General features: G+C 45.2%; 11 protein-coding genes and 1 non-coding gene across 12 annotated transcripts; 7 read left to right on the forward strand and 5 right to left on the reverse strand.

Moving 5' to 3' along the window:
- Positions 1-78: 78 nt before the first annotated feature.
- Positions 79-1,033, reverse strand: F4813DRAFT_394931 (GNAT domain-containing protein; the record flags this gene model as incomplete). Its single annotated transcript, XM_049247633.1, has 1 exon — positions 79-1,033. The coding sequence occupies one exon, from the start codon at positions 1,031-1,033 to the stop codon at positions 284-286; it is 750 nt and encodes a 249-aa protein (XP_049104758.1). The 3' UTR covers positions 79-283.
- Positions 1,034-1,820: 787 nt separating this feature from the next.
- On the forward strand, positions 1,821-2,994 carry F4813DRAFT_394933 (uncharacterized protein; the record flags this gene model as incomplete). The annotated part of the gene is made up of 1 exon (XM_049247634.1): positions 1,821-2,994. The coding sequence occupies one exon, from the start codon at positions 1,821-1,823 to the stop codon at positions 2,706-2,708; it is 888 nt and encodes a 295-aa protein (XP_049104759.1). The 3' UTR covers positions 2,709-2,994.
- Positions 2,995-3,331: 337 nt separating this feature from the next.
- Positions 3,332-6,082, forward strand: F4813DRAFT_341968 (amine oxidase catalytic domain-containing protein). The gene has a single exon (XM_049241345.1). It carries the CDS (start codon positions 3,522-3,524, stop codon positions 5,970-5,972), a length of 2,451 nt encoding a protein of 816 aa, XP_049104760.1. The 5' UTR covers positions 3,332-3,521; the 3' UTR covers positions 5,973-6,082.
- A 24-nt stretch (positions 6,083-6,106) lies between these two features.
- On the reverse strand, positions 6,107-7,474 carry F4813DRAFT_341969 (uncharacterized protein). The gene is made up of 2 exons (XM_049241346.1): positions 7,304-7,474; positions 6,107-7,242 (listed from the first exon to the last, which is right to left on the reverse strand). The coding sequence occupies exons 1-2, from the start codon at positions 7,416-7,418 to the stop codon at positions 6,263-6,265; spliced, it is 1,095 nt and encodes a 364-aa protein (XP_049104761.1). The 5' UTR covers positions 7,419-7,474; the 3' UTR covers positions 6,107-6,262.
- Positions 7,475-7,943: 469 nt separating this feature from the next.
- Positions 7,944-9,861, reverse strand: F4813DRAFT_384377 (HET-domain-containing protein; the record flags this gene model as incomplete). Its single annotated transcript, XM_049246082.1, has 2 exons — positions 7,944-9,668; positions 9,724-9,861. The coding sequence occupies 2 exons, from the start codon at positions 9,859-9,861 to the stop codon at positions 7,944-7,946; spliced, it is 1,863 nt and encodes a 620-aa protein (XP_049104762.1).
- Positions 9,862-10,232: 371 nt separating this feature from the next.
- Positions 10,233-11,623, reverse strand: F4813DRAFT_341976 (methyltransferase). The gene is made up of 2 exons (XM_049241347.1): positions 11,115-11,623; positions 10,233-11,035 (listed from the first exon to the last, which is right to left on the reverse strand). The coding sequence occupies exons 1-2, from the start codon at positions 11,486-11,488 to the stop codon at positions 10,471-10,473; spliced, it is 939 nt and encodes a 312-aa protein (XP_049104763.1). The 5' UTR covers positions 11,489-11,623; the 3' UTR covers positions 10,233-10,470.
- A 148-nt stretch (positions 11,624-11,771) lies between these two features.
- On the forward strand, positions 11,772-12,833 carry F4813DRAFT_341977 (uncharacterized protein). Its single transcript, XM_049241348.1, has one exon. It carries the CDS (start codon positions 12,149-12,151, stop codon positions 12,608-12,610), a length of 462 nt encoding a protein of 153 aa, XP_049104764.1. The 5' UTR covers positions 11,772-12,148; the 3' UTR covers positions 12,611-12,833.
- Positions 12,834-13,301: 468 nt separating this feature from the next.
- On the forward strand, positions 13,302-15,071 carry F4813DRAFT_341978 (RTA1 like protein-domain-containing protein). Its single transcript, XM_049241349.1, has 4 exons — positions 13,302-14,042; positions 14,104-14,164; positions 14,249-14,686; positions 14,741-15,071. Exons 1-4 carry the CDS (start codon positions 13,730-13,732, stop codon positions 14,877-14,879), a joined length of 951 nt encoding a protein of 316 aa, XP_049104765.1. The 5' UTR covers positions 13,302-13,729; the 3' UTR covers positions 14,880-15,071.
- Positions 15,072-15,179: 108 nt separating this feature from the next.
- Positions 15,180-15,262, forward strand: F4813DRAFT_t2. The gene has a single exon. It is a non-coding gene; the product is annotated as a tRNA-Asp (tRNA).
- Positions 15,263-16,225: 963 nt separating this feature from the next.
- Positions 16,226-17,156, reverse strand: F4813DRAFT_341980 (uncharacterized protein). Its single transcript, XM_049241350.1, has 2 exons — positions 16,914-17,156; positions 16,226-16,844 (listed from the first exon to the last, which is right to left on the reverse strand). Exon 2 carries the CDS (start codon positions 16,840-16,842, stop codon positions 16,525-16,527), a length of 318 nt encoding a protein of 105 aa, XP_049104766.1. The 5' UTR covers positions 16,843-16,844; positions 16,914-17,156; the 3' UTR covers positions 16,226-16,524.
- Positions 17,157-17,178: 22 nt separating this feature from the next.
- Positions 17,179-19,350, forward strand: F4813DRAFT_341982 (carbohydrate esterase family 3 protein). The gene is made up of 2 exons (XM_049241351.1): positions 17,179-17,743; positions 17,822-19,350. Exons 1-2 carry the CDS (start codon positions 17,608-17,610, stop codon positions 18,820-18,822), a joined length of 1,137 nt encoding a protein of 378 aa, XP_049104767.1. The 5' UTR covers positions 17,179-17,607; the 3' UTR covers positions 18,823-19,350.
- Positions 19,351-21,656: 2,306 nt separating this feature from the next.
- F4813DRAFT_394935 (uncharacterized protein) lies at positions 21,657-22,791 on the forward strand (the record flags this gene model as incomplete). Its single annotated transcript, XM_049247635.1, has 2 exons — positions 21,657-22,172; positions 22,252-22,791. 2 exons carry the CDS (start codon positions 21,657-21,659, stop codon positions 22,639-22,641), a joined length of 906 nt encoding a protein of 301 aa, XP_049104768.1. The 3' UTR covers positions 22,642-22,791.
- Between the last annotated feature and the right edge of the window lie 36 nt (positions 22,792-22,827).

Below are 22,827 nucleotides of genomic sequence, written 5' to 3' on the forward strand. Positions count from 1 at the left end.
GGAGGGATTACATAATTACTGGCTATACTGAAAATTAGTGGGCGAAGCCCACTAATTATAAACCTTTCCCAATACAACATCTATTCCAACCCCGTATCACCTTCGTATACTAGGGGCATTTAAATAAAACAATAAAACACAATGTAAAAAATAAAAATTTAACAAAAGCAACTTTCGGGTGATGTAACAAGCCATCCCCATATGTGTCCAAGTCTCATTTCAACCTATTTTCAACTTTTATTTAAAGTGCCAGAGTTCCATTAATCGCGTGTCAGTCGGCTATCTAGGTAGGGCGCGCTTTATACCCTCTCCAATACATTTCGCGGTAAGCTTCAAGGTCAACCTGAGCCAGAGGGAAGATGTATTGAAAAAGATCCAAGCCAGTGAATATTCGCTCGATCTGCTCAAACCCTGCTTTTAGAAGTACCCTTTGACTTGAACCGTTAAGTCTTTCCGCCTCACCAAGCACTCGCTCCTTGACTTTAGGCGGAGTATTAGTATACTTCTCTTCTTCACCCCCAGGTCCGTGTATAGTAGCAGGGTGTACCACCAGGGTTGCAGCACCACGAGGAAGATCCCAATAAAATTTCATAAAGCCTTTAACGGCCTCAGTCGCACACCCTTGACCCCAATACTCTCTTCTGAACATGTAACCAATACTAGGCCAACCATTACCAAACTGTAAACACAGTTCACCAATGTATTCTCCTTCTTCTCCATCTGCAGTCCGACTGAGGATTGCAAAATATATGTTCGCTTTCATCCAAGGTCTGAGATAGTTTATTAGTGCTTCAAAATTGGAGTTTAGGTCGTATTCAGGATCAGATCCACCTTCATAAGCTAAAGCTGTGACTTCTGGTTGACTGCGAAGGGCACTAAATCCCTCTATATCTTTTAAACGAAGTGGCCGAATAATAAGGCGTTCGGTGATGATAGGGTTGGCCCACGTTTGTATCTCTAAGACGGGAAGGGTCGTCTCCACGGTGATTTTATCGTTTGTTGGTAGAGAGATGCCACAGAAATACTGCGCCATAACGAATTAAAAGAACACGAGTCCGAATTCGCTATAGTAAATATTCGTCTGAGAGGGTAGGTTTATTGTGGCAAAGTCTAGCTGTAGATCGAACAAGATGAGTATGCCTAGAAATAAATGATTACCTACGTGTTCAGATCGTACATAATGGGTGAGATTAAATTAGTAGAGAGGAATGGGGTAACAGCTCCTTTTTGTATTTTTTTTTTGTTTTCTTTTGCTAAACTGATTAGCACGATACCTTGGGCAATCAATAAAATTAGAGAGCGTCAATATAAGACCTTATAGCGAGGAAAGAAGCTACTATTTTATTGTCAAAAGTGTTCTTGGGCACCTAATATAATGACATTGTTTGCGTCCGATTATGAATCTGTCCCAGCATACCCCTGAGTATAACAATGGAATTTCTCACTCTTTCATTCTATAGAACAATATTTTTGGAAATAGCTATAGGCTATGCTATCGAAATTGAACAACAGGCCCCCCCAGGAATGAAGCAATTCGAACTGCCTGTTCCTGATCTGTAACATCTAATATGTGCCCACTAGCTATCTATCGTTTAGGAACTGGGCTACTGTTCTTAAACAACACCGGGGATTAGAAGGCTATATATGATGGCATTTACGACTTCGTCTAGGAAATAACTTGAACAGATCATTCAGTATCACCTTCGAGATCAAATAAAAAAACCTGTCAAAAAGCAATTTCTACAGAATACCAGATCTTAACAGACTTACTCTCAATTCAAAGCCAACACTACTACTTGAGTACTCAAGCTAAGTGCACAATGTCCTCTCTTTTAGGCCCAGTCACAACTTTCCAAGTAGGCGATGTCATCTACGGCTTGGCGCCTTGGTTGCTCGTCTCAGCTGCAGATGTTATTGTCCAGTTTGAAAGTAATGGATTTCTCAACTCCACAACTCGCTGGGTCCTGTTCATGGCGACCCTCTGGACCGTTCGTACGAGATTATACCCTACAATACGTCGCCGTCGAGACTACTGGTTTAGAGACTTATGCGGTCATATTCTATTCGCTTCTTTTGATGCATTCGCACTCACGATGGCTGATTATCGTTTCTTTACCAGCAACTGGTGGGAGGCCGTCAAGGCACTTGTGATCGCCTTGACGTACTTTAAAATTTATTGTACCATCGAACAGGGCCCTACCTTCCCTGAGCCTTTCACATCACAGTCTGGGGATAACCCCGCTCGCACTCTACCACCAACTCCGACCCCTTTTCCCGCCCCTTTTCCTGCCCCTACCGGCGTCCCGGTTCCAGCACCAGCACCAGCACCAGCACCAGCACCAGCTCCTGGCCCTGCTCCCGCACCTGTTCCCGCACCCGCTCCGGCGCCTGCACCGGCTCCGGCCCCTACCCCCGCTCCTGCTCCTGCTCCAGGGCCCCAGCCTCGACCCCGAATTCGAAAGCAAGTCGGACCCCAGGGTCAAAATCAATCACGAACTTGGGGTCAGCACCAAGTACAATACCAGGGCCAGGGGCAACCTAAGTTTCAACCTCAAGGCCAGTCCCAAGCCCAAAACCCGGCACAGCCCATTCAATGGGTAGCGGCCGGGCCGACGACAAAGGGCCAGCCAGAGATGAAACAAGTTCCGTCCAACGGCGGATCGTTTTCTGCTCGCGCGATACACACCCTAACGCCTTCGTCAAAGTAATTATTAGTGCTTGAGAGCTAGAGGGATATATGAGTCCCCTGAAGTCTTTTCCTTCGTACAGGAGTTATCTAAGTATGGAAAAATAGTTTGAAAAGAAACAAAAAAAAAAGAGAAAAACGAAAGAAAAGGAAAGAAAAGGAAAGAAAAAAAAATCCCCTGTATTAAAGTAGATCAGTAATATACTTGAATTTGTCTTGATAAAAAGTCCTTGCCCGATTTAACTCTGCTTCACTTGATTAAACGCTATATATTGTTAACCTGACTGATGTAAATGGTTACGCCTCAGGGGTAGTTGTAGCGCTAGTCTCCTTTATATTACGCCTTATATATTAAGTATGCAATTGTTTCTGTGCTCTCTATTTCCATTGTGCGATAGTCTTACTAAGTTTTATCTTACTCATTTGTAACTACCTCACTTAGGGGTATATGATGCTTATCCGAATGCTGATAGGAGTTACCTATCTTATATCTTTCCAAGTCGGAGCCGGCCTACGTTACACCAACGCAACCATTTTCCCTTGGCTGCCAACATATAACTGGGGAAATATACTATTAATTGCTTTCGCAGCATGTCGGGGTCCGGAGTGGGTAATCGCTCCTTACTGGGTTCTTATCTACCTACCCGCAAACAACGGAGAGGCCCGTCAAGTACCAGCAATGATGTTCCGATGTCGTTATCGACGATCCTCTACCTGTCCGCAACAACTGTATAAGTTCCATCTATAGGTGCCATGTAGTGCTGGTGTGACTATAAAAGGCCCCAATTGCCGGTTGGAGGTTGGAGTCACAGAGGGGTATAAATGCCTTGTTACAATGAGGATCGCTAGTCAATGTTTCTTCAATCCTAACATACGATTGCGTGGTTCTTTAGCTATAGAGAATATGATGTTGCTACTCGCCTACACGGCCCTATTTCTTGCCGCATCTGGAAATGCTGCTGGCATACCACCGATAGGCTATCAGAGACAGACATTATTACCCAAATTCGCTCTGGGCAACGATTCATCCAAGACGGCCTCATGCTCAACATGTTCACTATATGAACCAGCAGAACAAGTGACTGCCCCAAAAGCCAATCCCTGGGCTCAAATAGCACCGGAGGATAATCTGGCTGTGTGGAATCTTCTTCACGACCCTGGTTCTAAGTTAAATCTAACCGATCCAGATACGGCGAAGGTAAACGACAACTACGTATGGTATATAGATACCGTACCCGTCAACAAGTCTGATGTACTTCCATACCTAGATGGATCAGGGCCACGGCCTAGTTCGTGGGCGCGGGTCATCATATTCGAAGGCGGCAAACCTGAGCCGGTGTCACAAGAGTACATGGTCGGCCCTTTGCCTGTGTCAAGTGAGACTGTTATCCAGAAACTGGACTATCCGTTCAATGGCGGGACAGGAGGTGCCGTGCCTTTCAATGGGCGGTTTTTCGATGATAAGCGACGTGAGGCTGCAGAACCCCTATTAGTTTCCGTGATGTCCAACCTCACTGATATTACGTCTGCGCTCCTGGGTGGTGTTTTCTACGGCTATAGCGATCCTAAGTCGACTCTGGTAGCGGCTCCTACTACCCCCACGTCATTTAATGGGAGTCAGGCATTTCAAGTTATTATGTTTAGGCTTCCTGGGTCTGCTAGTTATCTGAGGCCGCTAGATTTCTACGTCATGCTCGACACCACTGGTACAGATGCTTCGCTGTATAAACTCAAGGGGCTGGTGACGAACACGCGATTCTTTCGGACGGTCGCAGAACTTCGAGCAGCATTCGAAGCAGACGAGCTAGTCGAAGAGTATTACCAGCCATCCGATTACGACTGGGCGTTGGTCAAGTACAACGCCGCGATGGGGACTCGTGAGCTAGAAGATAAGTTCGCGCCGCAAAACCTCGAAGTTGGTGGTAAGCGGTATAAGCTGGACTCGGAGCAGAAGTACGTCGAGTACCTGGGATGGTCATTCTACGTTGCGCACTCACAGACCCTCGGTATCATGCTTTATGATATTCGCTTCAAAGGTGATCGGGTGCTGTACGAGTTATCGATGCAAGAAGCCGCTGCGCAATACGGCGGTTTCCAGCCAAAGGCCGCTTCGACCCTGTATCACGATACATATTTCCAGTTAGGCGCCGATTTGTTCCCTATGGTTGAGGGGTTTGACTGTCCTTTCGGCTCTACATTCTGGAACGTAATTATTCATAATGGAAATACATCTACCGTCAATCCTAATTCCATCTGTATTTTTGAGTCCGATGCAGGGTTCCCCCTATCTCGACACCGCGGAGGGGGCGTGTCTAACGACTACGGCTTTTCCAACCTGGGCGTCGTGAAAGGATCGTTGTTGACACTGCGTTCAATCGCCACCGTAGGGAATTACGACTATCTATTCGATTACGGATTCCACATTGATGGCAGTTTGGAGATCACGGTTCGAGCATCGGGGTATCTGCAATCCTCTTTTTTCTTCCGCGACCAGGGTGCGTGGGGTCCTCGCATCCAAGAGGCTACGCAAGGATCATTACACGACCATGTGCTAACCTGGAAAGCCGACTTTGATATCCTCGGCACCGAGAATAACCTTCAAGTAACAGAGCTCAAGGCGGTCAATACGACGCAGCCATGGTGGCCGGAGCTCGGCGAGTTCGAACAGATTGCGCTGGAGACTTATAATGTGAAAAAAGAGCGAGAGCTAAGCTGGGCAAATAATGGGCAAGTCATGTACGCAGTAAACCACGCCAGCGAGACGAATAAATGGGGTTCGCCGCGCGGATACCGCATCGTGCCAGGTAAATCGAACATCCGGCTCAGCACGTTAAGGTCGCCGTTCTCACGGCACAACACCGCGCTGTCTAAATCGCATCTAGTCGTAACGCGGCAGCACGATACAGAGCCGTGGGGCAACAGTATCCAAAACCTCAACATGCCCTGGAAGCCACAGCAAGACTTCTCCAAGTTCCTAGACGGCGAAAGCGTCGAGGGCGCGGACCTCGTTATGTGGCTGAACCTGGGCATGCACCACTTCACGCGCAGCGAGGATATCCCTGTAACACTGTACTCCGAAGCCGTCAGCAGCATCATGTTTGCGCCGCAGAACTTCTTCGATCAATCTCAGGACGGCGACCTCAAGAATAGGAGGTGGTATACCGCACCGGAGACGACGGACGATAGCAATGCGACGGAGCTTGTTAGCGAAGCATACGGGATCGACTTGCCGCAGTGCAACGTAGCGTTGCAAGAACCTACCGTCGCGCCTATTATACAGCTATAATATGTATTTCCTAACTCTTAAGGAAAGGGTATCCTGATTAAGCTCAAATTTACTGATTTGCGCTTAGAAGTACGAGATAGTATAGGTATACTTTAAAGTTAATAATATCACATTAATTAACTAACATGATATTCTTATAACTACCTAGTTACCTAAGTTAAAAGTTAATGATCATTATCTTTCATTTGTTATGCTAATGGCTTAACCCCTATCTCGTCCCACTATAATTCCTCTGAAGCCGGCGTAGAGATGAGGCCTATATAATACCAGGAGCAAAATCCGGGTTCCCTTCAGAGCTGCTTTTGCTTAGGCATCGCCGCTATTAGAGCTAGTTGGAGCGTCGCTCCACTCTGCATAATAGTTGAGAGGAAGGATGAGAAAGAAGACCATATAGTCGGCACAAGTAAATACACCGGTATCGCAAGAATGGAGCATATAACACCAGCGATAGTAAAGTAACAAGCATAATTCCAAGCAGTTTTGTCGTTTAATAGCCTCTGGTGAGCGACAAGCATGGTCGTAGAGAGGCCTAGAACTTGTAATATCGCGTTTTGGACTTGCACCCAGAAGTCCGAATCTCCGGTAGAGCCTGGCGTATTGGTTGATTTAGACCAGGCTATAGCCATGGGGATGATACTTATCGCTACCACTATAAAGACGATGAAAATGAGGGTCGACATCTGAAAGGTAAGTGGTGATTCCCGATGGATCTCTGGCACTGGGCGAGACTCCGGTAATATGGGGTATGCTTCCTCGTACTTCAAGAGCATATCTTTCTTCGCGAGAATAGCTTCGCAGTAATGATCGAACCCAGCAGCCCGAAGCTCCTTTTCTACAAGTTTGAAGCTACTCTCTACCGTGACTCGGCAATTCTTAAGATCGACGGCTCGGTTCCTCGCCCTTCCCAGGTGTTTCGGTGTCTGGTGCTTCGAGAGACTCTTCAAATACGCCATGTTCTCTGCAGCCCGTTTCCATATATCGATATAAGACTTTTCGCCCAAGTTTACCAGTAGTTGCCAAGCAACAGGCTGATCTAATGAGAGGTAGGCTTTCATAACTTCGTCCAAGGTTTGGAGATCGTCGTTGCTGAATCTCGTCGAGTTCCGGTTGGAGCTAGACTGGGTCCGTAACTTATTTCGCCATCGCAAATATTCATCGACAATAGATTTATACTGAACGTTCGCGTTGTGGACAGCCTGAACTATCGAGACCAGGCCCAGTTGACAGTCATTGGATAGGTTATCGCTGCTCTGAGAGTTGCTCAATGGTGCTACCTTTCAAGTTAGTTACAAGAGCTATCAGCTTTTCGAGAGAGAGAATAAACAACGTACGCGTCCACCCCTGAGCGCTATTAGGTGATAGTCTCCGCTTCCGTTTCATTCTAGGACGAGTTCCCTGTCTTTGGAGTGTGGTTGACCCCAATTGATTGGTAACAAAGACGTTCATTCTAAATTGAAGTTCGCGGTCACAACAGTGATCCGCAAGTCGGGTCTTATGTTCGCGTAATTGTCAGTTTTACGCGTCAGATTGGGGTCTATCATATGTGCCTCTCAATGTAGGTGTGTTGCATTGCATGTACTTGCGGGCTGTGATTCGTCTTCTTTTCGGATCCGTCATTATCTCCCCGATGAGAATCACCTCCACCCCATCACCATATTAGGACGGCTGGATGTTCCATCGGCACACACTTCTATCCTCTAATGTTTAAGTATCTATTTTTCTATTAATAAGTTATAATTAATCCTAATATATATTACTTAGTTGCTGTACCGGACCTTAGCCTTGAGGATGTATAACAGCAATATGACATGCCGTACATTCCCTGCAAGATCGTATCGTCATGCCAAAATTACATATTAAATGTTATTACTTTATATATATGACACTCTCCCATATGATTGCTGGCATTTAGAAGTCTCTGCATTAGGTATCTAGAGCGAATATATGAGTATACGGATTTCGTATCATTTATTAATTCAAGTACAGCGCTCGGAGAGCTTGTGAAGCGTTGAGCACGCCGGTACTACAGCTAATTCTAATATCGCCAAACATGTACTTGAACGATATATGATGGATGAGTCGAACGCCCCCGTCCGTTATTTCTTCTTCCAATTTAAGCTCCTTTTGCTTTATTCCATGGCGACCCATGTTAATTTCTAAACTATGGCTCCGTTCCATCAGATACTCTAAAGCAGAACCGTGCTCAACTTCTGAGATCGTGTATGTCGTTTGGCTTATACAAACGGCAAAATACAGATATCCCTTAGAAAACTTCTTTGGCCTCGAAAATATAAGCACGAATCTTGCTGAATTCCGTGAACCGAATCGCAAAACAAGACTGCTGCCACTCGCTGCCTTTTTGCTTATCCAGGGTGGATAGAAAGAAGAGAGCTCATACCCGGAGGATATTAGCTCGTCTATATATAAGCTCATTGTCTCATTCTCATTTTTGCTGGACTTTGGCCAAGATACTCGTGGCGGTGCTGTTAAGGGATTCTTTCGGATGTAGATAGGGGCTGTTGATGCCTTCTTGACAAAACAGTTCCACAATAATGGCACGCGACTAAGTAAAAATAAAAATCTCGAGTTGTTAATAATGGAAAATAGTTTGGCTCTTTGGATATGGAATGGTGGACTGCCTGATGCCCGGCTGTAGTGATTCTTGTCTCCACCTTTTGTGTTAACCAACGGAACAACCAGATGACATCGGTAGCCATCTACGGTGAAAGCACATCTGAGAATGGCCATAAATACACCAATTTTTGGATCAATAGGTCGGATGGGAATTGCCGTCTGTATTCCAATGTTGGTCATTACAGAATGAGAAGTTGTTAACGGCACCTGAGGGCTTGTTTCGTCGCTTTCCAGACTCTGGAAACTGTGGCAATGAGTGAAGTCCGAAGGTGACCGAGCAAGGACATTGTCAGCATATATTTTGGGGCGTTCATTTGGTCTTAGGCGGTACCCCCAAGCCAATAAGCTATCATCATTGCGTGATTTTATGATTTCTTCTTGGAGACGTAGGAAGGCTTTATCGCCTTCGCCGTAAAGCAAAGGCATATTAACTTCCAGGAGACCTAGAAGACTATAGGCCACGTCTTCAACCCGCGTTGTTTTTCTGTTGGCGGCCCATGCTAGCCGGGCTGCAGCGCAGAACTTTGAAAAGTCTCCGGTATCAAGAGCCTTCATCGGGATATTTGTAATTTCGGAGAGAAGAGTAAGCAGACCTAACCGATTGAGGTACTTTTCTTGTCTAGGTAGCGCACTCGAGTTTTGACCTCGGGATGAGTTCGCCGCTCGAATAAGCCGACCGACTTGGACTTGATTCCAGGCTTTGTCAAAGAACACCAATTCCATAGGCGCGAGTATTTCTTGGAGCGTCCAACCCCTAGTAAACCAACGACTTCGTCGAAACTCAGAGAATAGCTCGAATGGATTATCTTCTGCGGATACATCGGCTAGGTATATATAGCATACCGTGGACCTCTTATACCACTGGAACATCGAGTTGATGCCTTCGGAAAGTTCAGCACTGCTTGACTTGTCAATGCAACAAGTATCAATCCACACATAGTGCAGACCATCTTTTGCTGCTTGCTGGCAACATCCTTCTATTTTTGCAAAGCCATCTAAGATCTTGGGACCCCATTTTAAAAGATCTTGAAAAGTTATCTCATGTTTGCACCACGTGTGAGACTACCAATTCGTGTTAGTAATTAGATCACTACACGCATCTCTCACTTGGGTTCACTACCCTTAAGCCCAATGGTGTATCTGGGGCTTTCTGACAGAGACGAACTGGAGGTATACCCACTAGAATAGCATAGGGCGGGATGGAGTCTCCATTGAATTCCTCCAGTTTTCTTGTATGGACATGGAGAAGCCGCATTGGATAATAGTTATTGTAGTTTAACAATCGGTAACCAACCTCCTCACACGGGATGGAAGGAATTAGAGTGGAATATGAGCATATTGAACAATTACTGAACCATTCTGTTTGCCATCCTCACCGAAGTGAATATTCGTGAATGGAGGCTGAGTCGACAGCTGTTCCTGCAACACAGCCACAAAATAGAGGAGAGATCCTACCACTGCTATGTGTGATTTTCGTAAACCAATCAGCTCTTCAGCCGGCAGAGCTATCTAAGCCAAATGTTTCAGGGGTTATGGTAGGACTGCATATAGGATTATTGGCTTACAATCTGGCTGATCCCCTCATAGTGGAGTAGGTTGCGTGCACTGCATAAAGCTCGAAGATGGGGGCATTCATTGGAGGCCCCGAATCGAATTGTCAGACACAGGCCATAGCCTGGAAGTATATCACAGTCTATTATAAGGGAAACGATACCCAAGTATGATTTAATATACCGGGCTACGCAATAGGGGTGAAGCCTCTGTCAAATAAGAATAGATCCCAAAACTCGGCTTATAGATGCAATAACTGTAAGAGCTTAATGGCAGATATGCTAAGTTAGCCCTCCAAAGATGTGAAGTGAAATCAAGCCTTCTTCTTAACTATCAGTAGCACACCCGATTCTGCTCTCTTAATAGCCTCCTTCCCCTTTTCTACTCCCGCCTCGTGAAGCAATCGCTCAACATTCCTTCTCATCAACCTCGCGATATCTTCCTCCGTCCCGGCCTTCTCCTGATTCTCTTTCCTCCATCTTTTCACCATACTCGCCGTCCCCATCAAGGCCTCCAGCTTATCTAGACCCACCTGCGGCTCTCCCACCGCGAAAAATTGGTCTCCTGGCAAGGCGCCCTCATTTCCAGTTCCGAATTCTATGCGGGAAAATGATTCCTTGTCGAAATCCGTGACAGGAGGCTCCGCATCCCATGGCAATGGTAGATCAACGTATAAGCCCTGTGATAAGAAATTCCCGGGAACCATGTGCTTTACGAGGTGTTCCTTATGAAATGCTTCAACCGCGGCCTGGATCGCTGCGGCATTCGGAACACTATCCGCAATTTTCGCACTCCTACACGTCCACAGCGCCACGCTTCCACCCGGCTTCAAAACCTGCGCCGCCCTTGCCCAGAATGCCGACATATTAAACCAATGGCTAAAAAAAAGATTAGTAAATCTTTAAAAGAAGCGTATGTTGAACTAAAAAATGGAAATATCTATTTGGTCGTACTCACGCAGCAGTTGCGGCGGTAAGAAGATCGATACTACCATCCGAAATTCCGGAGAGATCTTCAGCAGCGGAGACTTCGAAGCGGATCGGCTCTCCGCTTCCAGAGGTCCCGCCAAGTTCCTTCGCGCTTGTAATCATGCCCTCCGAAGGGTCAAAGCCGATAGCATGCTGGAAGCGCGTGCCGAGGGCGCGCACGGCGATGCCTGGTCCACAACCAACATCAAGGAGAGTGTCAAGCTGACCACCGGTAGATGTGTGCCGGCTAAGGATGGTTTTGTATAGTGTGGGGTGGTAATCCCGTCGGAATTGAGCATAGTTAGACGCTTCGGCGGGGGTAAAGGACCGAAAGGTGGTCTCCTGGACGGCCCCGGCAGACATTTTGGCGGGTAATAAGCAACGTTTAGATTGATTATAAAACTGAAGAATCTCAAAGAGTTGGGGTGCTAAAATTGTGCAAAGTGAGAATACTGCGGTCCAATTTATAATGTTCCGTTATTGTTATATTAAATAATGTGATAGTAAATTTCATGGTGAAGACCGTTGTAACCTCCTTTTCATATAGCTGAACGCCGGCGCTAATGAAATTCTCCGTAAACTCCGGTGGACATTAACTACCTGCCTGCCGGTCAACATAGTACTCTGCTCCACATCATCTTGATCATCTAGATGCCTATCGATTGGGCACAATCGCATAATCCATGAATGGGAAACCTATCAAAGACAAGTTGAAAGAATCTTCAAGGGCAGCATCACACCTTGAGATTCTCCCTTTGTTCTCCCACAATAGTATTGAATTATTCTTTCAAGACCAATTGTTGTAAAATCAGTCAGATGATGTAAAATGAATCCTAAGACACAAAGTCTTCACAATGGCCATTGTAGCTTGCAATCTCTTATTTAAACACTCTTAAGTTTCTAATATTTAGAATTTTCTTCAGAGCTATCAACTTCGCCTTACAGTTAGAGAGGACATACAGCTATAACACAAAAGAACAAGAAGAAAACCCGCCCATCACATCCCCAACATTACAGTACATCATGTCCTCCATAGATACCATCAACGCCCTCCACGCTGAGGCGTCACGAATTATTCACATACTCGGCCGAGCACCTACCCGCGCTGAGCAGGGCCTTGCGCTGGAGCTAGCTGACAAGGCTTTGGAACTTGCTGTCGAGGCCGGTTTCGACGGTCCTACGATAGAGGCCTGCGAAACCTTCCAGCGCCTTTGCTACGACTCTCTATTACATTCCTACAGCTGGACAGACAACCACGAGCGTCGCATGTACAAGAAAAGCTCGTCAAGAACTCCGGTAGAGCGGAAGCGGTCGTCTAGGATCTACAATGTCGACAAGGGAGAGCACGTGCTCGAGGCTCTTGAGGCTGTCCATATTGGAAACCTGTTGAGTAGCCGTACATCGGTTGAACCAGATGTGTGGAATCGCAGGATTCGGTGGGTCGATGAAGTTATGGACCAGCCGATTCGTACGTGGGTTCATTAGCACGACGGTGTGCGAGCGGACTTGTAGGTATCAAGCCTGGAGCTTGTTTCTTGGCAGTGCGGACAGGTCCTTTTCTTAGCCTACTATATTACATATATACTACCTACCTATATATACTTCATCCAAGGTGGATTCAATTTAGTACAATACAATCGGCTATATAGGAGTCTAGTTGGCTTGTTTTACATAGCAATTATTATTTAATAAAAGAAGTACATACACACACCATACCTATTAGTGAAATATGACTTAGACAATATTTACTTATAGCTTATAACCACTTCTTTCAGGATTTAATTATGTACTGTTCTGGGAGAAAATATAATGTAGCTTACGTGGCAATATAATTGATGTCATATCATTCCTTAGGCATCGTTTGAGTATAGCTCCAATGATTACCCTTGACAACGCTGCATCACATTCTAGAAATATAGCATCCCACTGGCGCAGCTCAATAAGGATATGCCAGAGCCTCACGATGATATCGACGTCGGACGAATTTTTGTCCGCCATCTTCAAGATATGGTTTTGATCTAGTGTCTAACCAATGGTAGCCCTGGCTCGATCGCATTCGGTTGATTGCCAAGCGCTGCGCCGCCGGGACTGGAGTCTACCAGAACCAATGAAGAGGTCGGATGGTAGCGGGTGCGAAGAGAATCTGGGGATGGTGATAATTTAGCAACCGATCACCATGAAATCACTTAGCGATAACCCTTCTGAAGAGGCTACGCCAAGTTCACACTACGGGTTCTGGCTTTCCTGGAATATACGGCGGGATTGCCACGCGGCCTGCTGTTAGAAGAAATAACAATGATGTTTCAGCTCTTGGGAGATATATGATAGAGAGGGTCAATATCAGATATATTTATAGGTCCAAATCGTCTTACGCCTTATTTTTGACTACCTCCGTTCATAGTTTCTTCTATATATACCATTCGACTCTTAGGTTGCTGTATGTCCGCGGTTCAGAACTATCCCCTACACTCCTTACATGTCTGCTTTACCTGCCTTCGTGTTCAAGCTATCCCCGATAATTTCCAAACTTTCCACCCAGACCGTACCACATCACTTATTAGCAAAGAGTATACTCGAATAAAGCTACCAGGAAACTGAAGAAATATGTCGACAGGTCTCCCACCAGGCGTACCGCCATACACCAAGGTCTTCGGGCCTAGTGGCAACTGTACTCTAGAAATATGCCCCGTGGAGATAAGCGTGTATGGCTACGCGCCTAGTCTCGCTGCCAACACCGTCTTCCTATGTCTCTACCTCCTTTCTGCATGCATACATGTCTACCTTGGGATTCGATGGAAGAGTTGGTTCTTCATGGGATGTATGGTTCTCGGCGCCGTCAATGCCACTTTGGGATACGCAGCTCGGATTTCCATGCATTATAACCCGTTCAACTTTGCGGCTTTTATGATTCAAATCAGTTCGTCTCGCCTACCCATACCGTTATCATCTCCGTCAAGGTATTAATCAAAATATAATAGTTTGTGTTACCAGTGGTCCGGTCTATTATTCAGCTGCCATATATGTGACACTTGCAGCGGCGTAAGTAACAGCCCTATGACTCCCAGTCTCTTTCCAATACGCTACAGCCTGTCGACTGTCTTCAATTAGCTAACTTGCACATAGCATCAAAGATTTCTCTCCTTCGCTTTCCCGCTTCAGACCTGACCTTTTCTACTGGGTCTTCATTCCATCCGATCTCGTCTGTTTGATATTCCAAGCGGCCGGAGGTGGTCTATCCACCGCATCTTCAGGCACGAGTGAGATTGGGGTAGACATGGCGCTTGTTGGCCTTAGTTTGCAAGTGGCTATGCTGGTGATCTTCTGCGGCCTCTTTGGAGATTACTTAATCCGCTACTTCCGATCTACACAATACCAAGCAGACCTAGGAAGAAACATATCCGGCTTGGATTTTGGGACTAGACTGAAGGTCTTCTTCGGCTTTATGACTTTGGCCATAATGCTGATTTTAGTTCGATGCACGTACCGGCTTGTTGAATTGCGTGATGGGTATAAGGGCGAGCTTATTCGTGACGAGCCTTTGTTTATAGGCTTAGAAGGAGTGTGAGTTCCCTTTGGCATAAAAATATTATATTTCATGCTAATTATTCGTTATAGGCTAGTTGTTTTTGCCGTATATTGCCTCATGATTGCTCATCCCGGATTTATCTTCAAGAAAAGCCAGCAGAATTTGTTAAATGTATCTAGTTCGGATGGATACGAGTTTCAAAAGGTCCCTTCTCAAACGCCCGCATGAGCATAACCGATGCTTTCAACCGCGAGGCTCGAAGTTTAGACGAGGCATACCATCTGCCAGTGCCTTAAGAGTCGCGTCAAACCCCGGCTCTTGATATTTATTTCTATAGATCATGTAGTCTTTATATGCCCAGTTCTTTTTATGTTATCTCTGGTTCCATTCAAATGTCACTTTTAATAAAATCAAATTCGCATAGACTCTAATAGTATTCAACATGATTCGTTGCGTTATTATAAGTTGAAATTGGACACAAATTTTCATCGTCTGGGAAGCTAAGATTCATCTAATTCTCGATTTCATTCTCGATTGGTCTAGTGGTCAGGATACCTGCTTGTCATCGCACAAGTACGCAGGTGGCCGGGGTTCGATTCCCCGATCGAGAGTATCTTTTTGTTTCTTTGGTATAAGTTTGTGGGGGCATCAAGCGTGTGTGGGTTTGGATCCCACTATAGTTGCCCTAATTTTACCGGTTATATTAGTTGATATCTACCTACCTACCTAGGTAAATGACTGTGCGAAACTCTCCATTCTAGTTGGTGTTTCCAGTGGTTTCCCTTGTTTTTCTTTTTCTTTTTCTCAGTAAGAGGACAGTCGATACGGCATAGCCTGTTAATCTCCATCGTTGAGGGTCTCCTATATGAAGCAATACCCGAGGGAGGTGCTCTATAATATATCCTACGCGCCATCATTCCGTAGTACTATACTCACCTAGGTTTATGATCCGTTAGATGTAACCAAAATCACACTCATATGCTTTGTCCATATTGGAACATTTCCCAAGGGTCGGGGACTTTGTCCGTTTCTTAGGCACAGGTAGAATCATTATGGACAGATATAAAAGAAGCAACTTTACTAGGTCGGATATAAGACATAGTCGAAATAAATATTCTAGTCCAAACTGCCCCTCCTCTTTAATGAGAGGAATTTTACAACCTTCTCCGTTAAAAATGTTTTTGTAGAATAGACAGAATTTCGTGCCAGGTTTCCCGATAGAGTTCGCGGCCATGCTCACTACCTATCTAACACGTCTCCCAACCTAAAATAGATGTTAGAAAAAATAAATATCATGGTTGCGATGACTTACTCGGTATACTTGTCATTTCTCTATTGCTTCCTACTGCTCTCTGGGCCCAACCCAGTAGCGCCGACGCGAGTGTAGTTCCCAGCCTCGGCAGTTCGTCCGACAAAAAGGTACGATATATTCATTATAATTCTATAGACTAGAGGAAAGTTGCGCCACATATTCATTTTACACAGGTCGGGACAGCAAGCATTAATAATTATTCTATCAGCTTCTCCACGCTTTTCGAGCTACTCAATAATCCATCCCTTGTATGGCAAAGAATGCGGCTAGCTTCACTGGATAATAATGAGCTGTAGTATCGAATCTAGAAGGGTCACTGAGCTTCTCTAACAAAATTTGACCAATTAGGAACATTGTTGGGTCAACCATGTGAGAGCCCAAGCTACTGAGAAAGCATAGATGCGGTAGAGCATCGTGATCTGATTCAGTAATGTTCGCACGCAGCTTCGGGAGAATAAACAAGTCTAGGAGGGTATTTGATAATACATTTACTTGGGTACAGATCTCATATCCTTCTAGACCGATAGTATGATGGTTTTACGATGCCAGCACAAAGAAGAGCTACATCGAGCTTCGATACTCGTTGGTCCAAGCGCCTAGCAAATTCTTTGACAGACGCAAAAGTTGATAAATCAACCGCCATACCGATAATTTCGTCGGAAAATCCTGTTTCTTGTTGGATAACCGCTTTCGCTGCTTCGCCGTTTCTGTTAATCGGACATCTAGGATGAGAGGTGGTGCGCCTAAAGCTGCATACTTGATCGCTGCTTGATACCCTGGGCCGGAATTAGCCCCTGTTACCAACACAGTGTTATCCTGAAATGATAGCCCATTGGAGGTGGCAGGGGGATTTCTGGCTTCCCACCATTGATCCTTCATAGCTGTTGTGGTGGTATGTTCAGTAGAGTTAAATGCTTAGAAAATGGGAAAATTACAATGGGCTACAGTACCTTGCCAATTGAATTCTTTTATCTGCTACGAGGGAAGCGAAAAACGGAGAATAAAACGTAGCAAAGGCGTGTCAGATAATTAAACTTGTCGTCGTGGAAATATACCAGGGGTTATTATAAACACACTGCGCCTCATACTAACAAACCACATTTAACCGAAACCGATTATTATTAAAGTTATTAATAGTGTTTACACGTTAAACACGTCTGTCATTCATCTTCAATAGTAAATATGGCTTTTACTGGTCACGCCTTGTTGAAAGAACTTACATAGTATTAATTTCGTATCGACGTTGAAATGGGTTGGTTGGTTAAACTCCGAAAAGCAATGTTTATTAGCTAGGTCGCATTGAAACTACCTCCTGGTTGGTATATAATTGGCCGCCACCGCGTCTATTAAGCTTAAATCGTGATAGGTCGCGTGCCGGTATCCGGGTGAGATAGGTAAGTATAACAAACACGTCTTGCTTGGCATAGGATGTGGCGTCTTACTGTCAAATCAAGAAGTTGGATTGAATCGGAACCCTGGCGAACGTCAAGCTAATGCCTTGGCAAATCTCTTTCCCGCGCTCATCATGATCCAGAAACATTATAGGGGGAGGTTGAAATAACCTCGAAGGTCCCGCGTCTTGGGAATAGCCTATCTCCTATTTGCCTCTTAGATTCGGGAGCGTCTAAATATTGGGTAAACAATATGGCCGGGGACGATATGGAGAAGGTTCAAGAGGCCCTCCCACGGACCTCACGGTTAGCATTTATACGATCCAAGAAAGGAATTGCAATTTTCACGGCCGTCAGCTGCCTCCTCGTCACAGTGGTGGTGGTAATAGGTACGTTCCTAAAAATTAGCATTATTATTATGGAACATACTGTCGAGTTGTGTACTAACATGAAGTTTATTGGCTTAGTTCTTGCAGCGACAGGCGTGGTTCATCCTGGCAATTCATCTGATGGATCTAAGTTTAATGGACAGTCGGCTGCTGTCTCTTCACCAACATCGGCTATCTTGGTAGCCACAAGTACAGCGACAACAGTAGTCGGTGTGCTTGAGCCAACATCAACTTCAGTTTCCACTACAGCTACATCCACAACATCATCATCCTCTACGTCTAAGACTACTACAGCCGCGTCTACTACATCGAAGTCGACATCGTCCTCGGATGTCTCTACGTCCTTCGCTACAACAACTGGCGCGAAATCTGCCGCAAGCCCTAGCGATGTTCCTCTGAGAATAATGGCTCTCGGCGCCTCCATTGTTAAGGGAGAGACCTCCCCTGGCTATTTGGGGTTCCGAAAGCCAATGCGTGATCAACTTGTTGACCTGGGTTATGAAGTAAACATGGTGGGTTCCGTGAGACTAGGCGATTTTGTGGATAACGACGTTGAGGCGTATGGAGGCAAGAAAATTACGGAGATGCACAACTATGCCAAGAAGGCCGTACCCAAGATGTTACCCAACGTGTTCCTCATAAATCTGGGAACCAACAATCTTCTACAGAACAAGGATGTCGACAAAGTGGGACAACAGATGGAAGACATGATCAACTACTTACTGACAGCGTCCGATAAATCGACAGTCATCCTAAGCACGATGCTCACGAACAAGGTTGGCAACCTCGAGACAGAGGTCCTGGACATGAACAAACAATATCGGGATGTTGTCAAGAAGTTCGAAGCAGATGGAAAACATGTCGTCCTAGCCGAGATGCATCCTAGTGAGGGCGCTTCAGGGGTTCCCTCAGTAAATGAGATCGGCCCCGACGGCTCTCACCCTACAGTCCAGGGCTATGAGATGATGGGTAGTATATTTGTCCGGGCGATCCAAGAGGCTAACAGTAAGGGGTTTATTCAAGAGCCGGCCAAGAATGGTATTCCCGACGATGGTGAAGCTGGGAGGGATGGATTCTAGCAGCCAGGCCGCCGCGACATTGCAATCACTTCTATCACCAGGAGACATTCCAAATATTACACGATTCCCGAACCGACATAACGTGATGGATTCTACCGCAATACAACTATGAAGCAACTCTGGAGACGGGCAACGAGACAATCAGAACAAGACTTCGTAAATCGGATTTGCACGATGATATTTTAATTGTCGAGACGTATATACGAAATTCCATCTCACTGAAGCGGTGACAGCTCCATTATATACACGCCATTACACATGAAGCGTAACCTAATGAACAGCAACGGGGAGGATGTTGATATGCATGGTTATTTGCTTTGAAAACCATTTGGATCCTGAAGAGTCTTATGACGGCAATGTGTAGGACATAATATACGGAGGTAGATCATACATATTGCCAATCTCAACTGAATGAGACGTATCAAGTTAAGTCTAGCTTGATTCAGGAGACGGGGGGGGGTTGATTGAAGAGGACTTTACATTAGGTACCTACCTAGGTTAGTTATCTATATAACCAACTTGCAACATTTATATTTTGCTTTCATTGGACAAGTGTACCTAATACTACGGTCAAGCAGAACTATATCTAACTGGCCTGAGGCTTCATAAGCAAACGCTCGTTGAGTCCATGCTCCTCGTGTTTCGCCTCTTAGAATCGGCTAAGCCTAGATACGTAATTAAGTCGTGCTCAGTTACTCGATCGCTAGACAGAATAGGCAACTTAAGTATTTTTTATAATAACTAGAATACACAAGGAGTTGCCACAGAGAATGGTATTATATTCAGCATTAACAGTACGTGCCAGGCTCGAATTTATCTTTTTATCACTTTTTCTTGTATATTCATTTATCATTTGCCATTTTTACTTTTCTCTTCACTTTCGTTGCCAAATTTCCCAAATTTCGCATCAAATGATTTCGACAAAAGGTGAAACTCGAACACTTGTGGTTTTCGCAAGCAAAACAAGGTAGGACAAAACAATCTCAGGTACCTAAGACATATTTCTGGATTGTTTTACACGTTATTCTGATATGTTGCTTCATGATTAAACAAGAATCCAGTGGTCTCGAGGCCTGTGGGTTCTCTACTTAAGTCTTACCCCTATTATCTCTCTGCGAAGAATGAGCGTTAGGTATAAATAATTATGTGAAGTGAAGTTCTTATTTTTCTAATTAGCTAACTAGGTTATATGTTTAACTAAATACCTTTTATCGAGCGGATTTTTCTTAACTCCATTTTGCTTCTTTGCCAATCTATGGGACGATTTCCAGCCGTCATATTCCACGTGTGTCATGATTCCGAAAGAATCTTGGGAACAAAGCTGGGTGGACGTAGATGACCCATTGCAAAGACTGCGCATGCGTTCATATACAAGACCTTTACTTACGGAAAACTGTGGCTTGGATGATACATGAAAGGAAGCATTTTGGAGATATAAAGACCGCTTTCTGAATCGGGCTTTAAGCTGCTGCTGGACATATGGGGAAGATCCAAGGCCGCCAGAGAGAACGACGTGATCCTGTTGATCAATACTGTTAGCAGATCGTCAATGAGTGGACGTTAGGGACTGGGAGGACTGACAACGCGCTGTCCACCCATTATCATCTTATCAATATTATCTTCAATGTCCTTAATTTGCTCGTCAAACATTGACTTCAATTGACCCCTGTAGCCTTGAAGTAAGCAAGATCTACGTAGTATTGCATAACAACAGGCATAAAGGGGCTTACCATTTGACGCGTAACTTTCCATCCACGATAACCCCCAGCATCTACAACGAGTACGTTGTTATCATCCTATGTCTAGTCAGACTCTATCTTGTGGAAATGGATGGAGAAATGCTTACTTGAAGCCTGATTCGATCTTCCCTGACCGAGAATATGGCAACTGCTTCAGGCTCAGTGAGAGAAGCAGTCAATCTATGTTTTGGGTGACCTCCGAAACCAGCTTTCCTCGCAAGGCCTTTGAATCTGTCGACTGTTACCCTGTCCCAGGTAGCCAGGAAGCTAAATATGAACTCTATTGACGCATTCTTCTAAGTCTTCTTCATCGGCTCTAACTCTGTGGCGCTGAGCTTTTTTTCTATGTAGCCATAGAGTATAAAGAGAAAGTGTTCATAAATAATGTTGACCGATGGAAGGTCATTTTCGCTTGACTGCTGCTGGGGGATGGAGGGTGAAGAGTGACAAAAGTCAATTTTGAACCACTTGGCATATACGTGGTTGCTGCAATATTCCAGTTGGTCTGATTCGATGAATCCCCACGCGATAGGGCCCTGGTCGATGTTTGTTCTGTTATAAATCAACTATGTAGGAATTTTTTCTGCCTCATTTCTGTCTTCCCGACTTTTGAACTCCACTACAGAAGCATCGAGGGAATCATGTTTGACAAGATTGCTATAAGCCACGGCCGTACCTGTTGACAATGCAACGTCAGTAGGAATCGGTTGGAAGGTAAGCATCATTTTCACTAATGCGCCAATCACTCGGTGAAGTTTGCTTACCGCTCATTCCTACATCTATCCCAATAACCATGTCAATACCTCGTAGGGCCATGGTGTAAGACTTGAAATACTGGTACAATGTAGAAACAACACAAAGATGACTTCTTTGTTCCGTAGGGAACTCTGACCTAACTTTGGGAGCCTGTGGCTCCTAATACATATTAAACACGTCCTCTGTCCCAAATGTCTCATACATGATCCTGGTAGGTATCAGATATAAGTGAAGCCACCTTTTAGAGACTTTCCCTCTCTTTTTTACAACTCGGCCTCAACAAGATCTCATCTGGGCCTTCCACCTTGCCGCTTTTACCAGAAATCATCAACTCTGCCAATGGCACCGACAACTCGTAGATTGCACGATATGTACTCATCAGGCGCTGTAGCAGGTATTGCGATAGGTAGTGCCTTCGCCAGCGCAGCTATCGTTTCCGCCGTGTTGCTGTTATTATTACGCCGCAGTCGACCAACTCTGAAGCTAACAACAACTCCGAGCCGACCGCCGCATCTTCGATGGATACCGCGTCTTGAATATGTGCATGACCATTTCCTGCAGCCAATCGGCCACAATGAACTTGAAAGAAATTTTTCCTCTTTAGAATTACACCTCAAAACCTTTGTCTACAACTACTTTCACACTCAACCGGTTGATGCAACAACCGCGGATACCAACAAGATACATGCCATGCTAGGCGTAGCCGATAATCACTCCAGCAGCCAGTGGCCAACTCGATTATGCAACACTGGTCGTGATCGACAATTTGCGCTTAGAGCATACATTGCGAGAGTCCTCTGGGCTCGAGCCAACCCGCGAGGTCTAGTAGAAACGACCTTTCTTCCCGTCGATATGGTTCGTTGTTATTAAGTAGCGCTTCAAAAGCAACGACGTAAGTTACTGAAAATCTGCTGTCAGAGGATACAATTAACAGTTGCACTTAGACCGGCCACTTGTTCTAGAGACCTGGCGCGCTGCGACTGCTACCATTCTATCAGATAAGTACCCACGAGATAAGCTGGCAGAAGGTGACCCACGCACCGGCAATATCAAGAGAACAGTGGCTGACCTCTTGGATGCTCTGCAACCTTTCCGGATTCAAGAAAGAGAAGAGAACTCTATACTTGTTTTAGAGGAGCTGGTGGGGAGATTTGCGGTTCTAGGATTCAGACTCTTCTCAAACCTAAGTACCACTGAGGTTGTATGGCCCCCTTCGTCAGCTACCCAAGTGGTTCTCTTCCCTGCTTTGATACAGTATCGTGTTGTTGACGGATATCGCATTGTCACCATCAAAGAAGCAATCACCAAAGAAGTAAAGAAGTAACTTTTCATTGAGTACCCAAGTACTTTCGTTACTTTCTAAGAATTAGGAGTAGAGTTGCCATGATTAGTCTAATAATTTACCGCGTGATTATGTCGAGTTGTGGTGATGGTCAGAAGAGAGTATTCCACCATAACTATCTAAGAAGCTGTCATAATTCCTGAAGTGGCTCGATTACTGAGGACTATA

Source organism: Daldinia decipiens (genome assembly GCF_022478715.1).
Source record: "Daldinia decipiens strain CBS 113046 unplaced genomic scaffold F4813scaffold_1, whole genome shotgun sequence".
Lineage (NCBI taxonomy): Eukaryota > Fungi > Ascomycota > Sordariomycetes > Xylariales > Hypoxylaceae > Daldinia > Daldinia decipiens.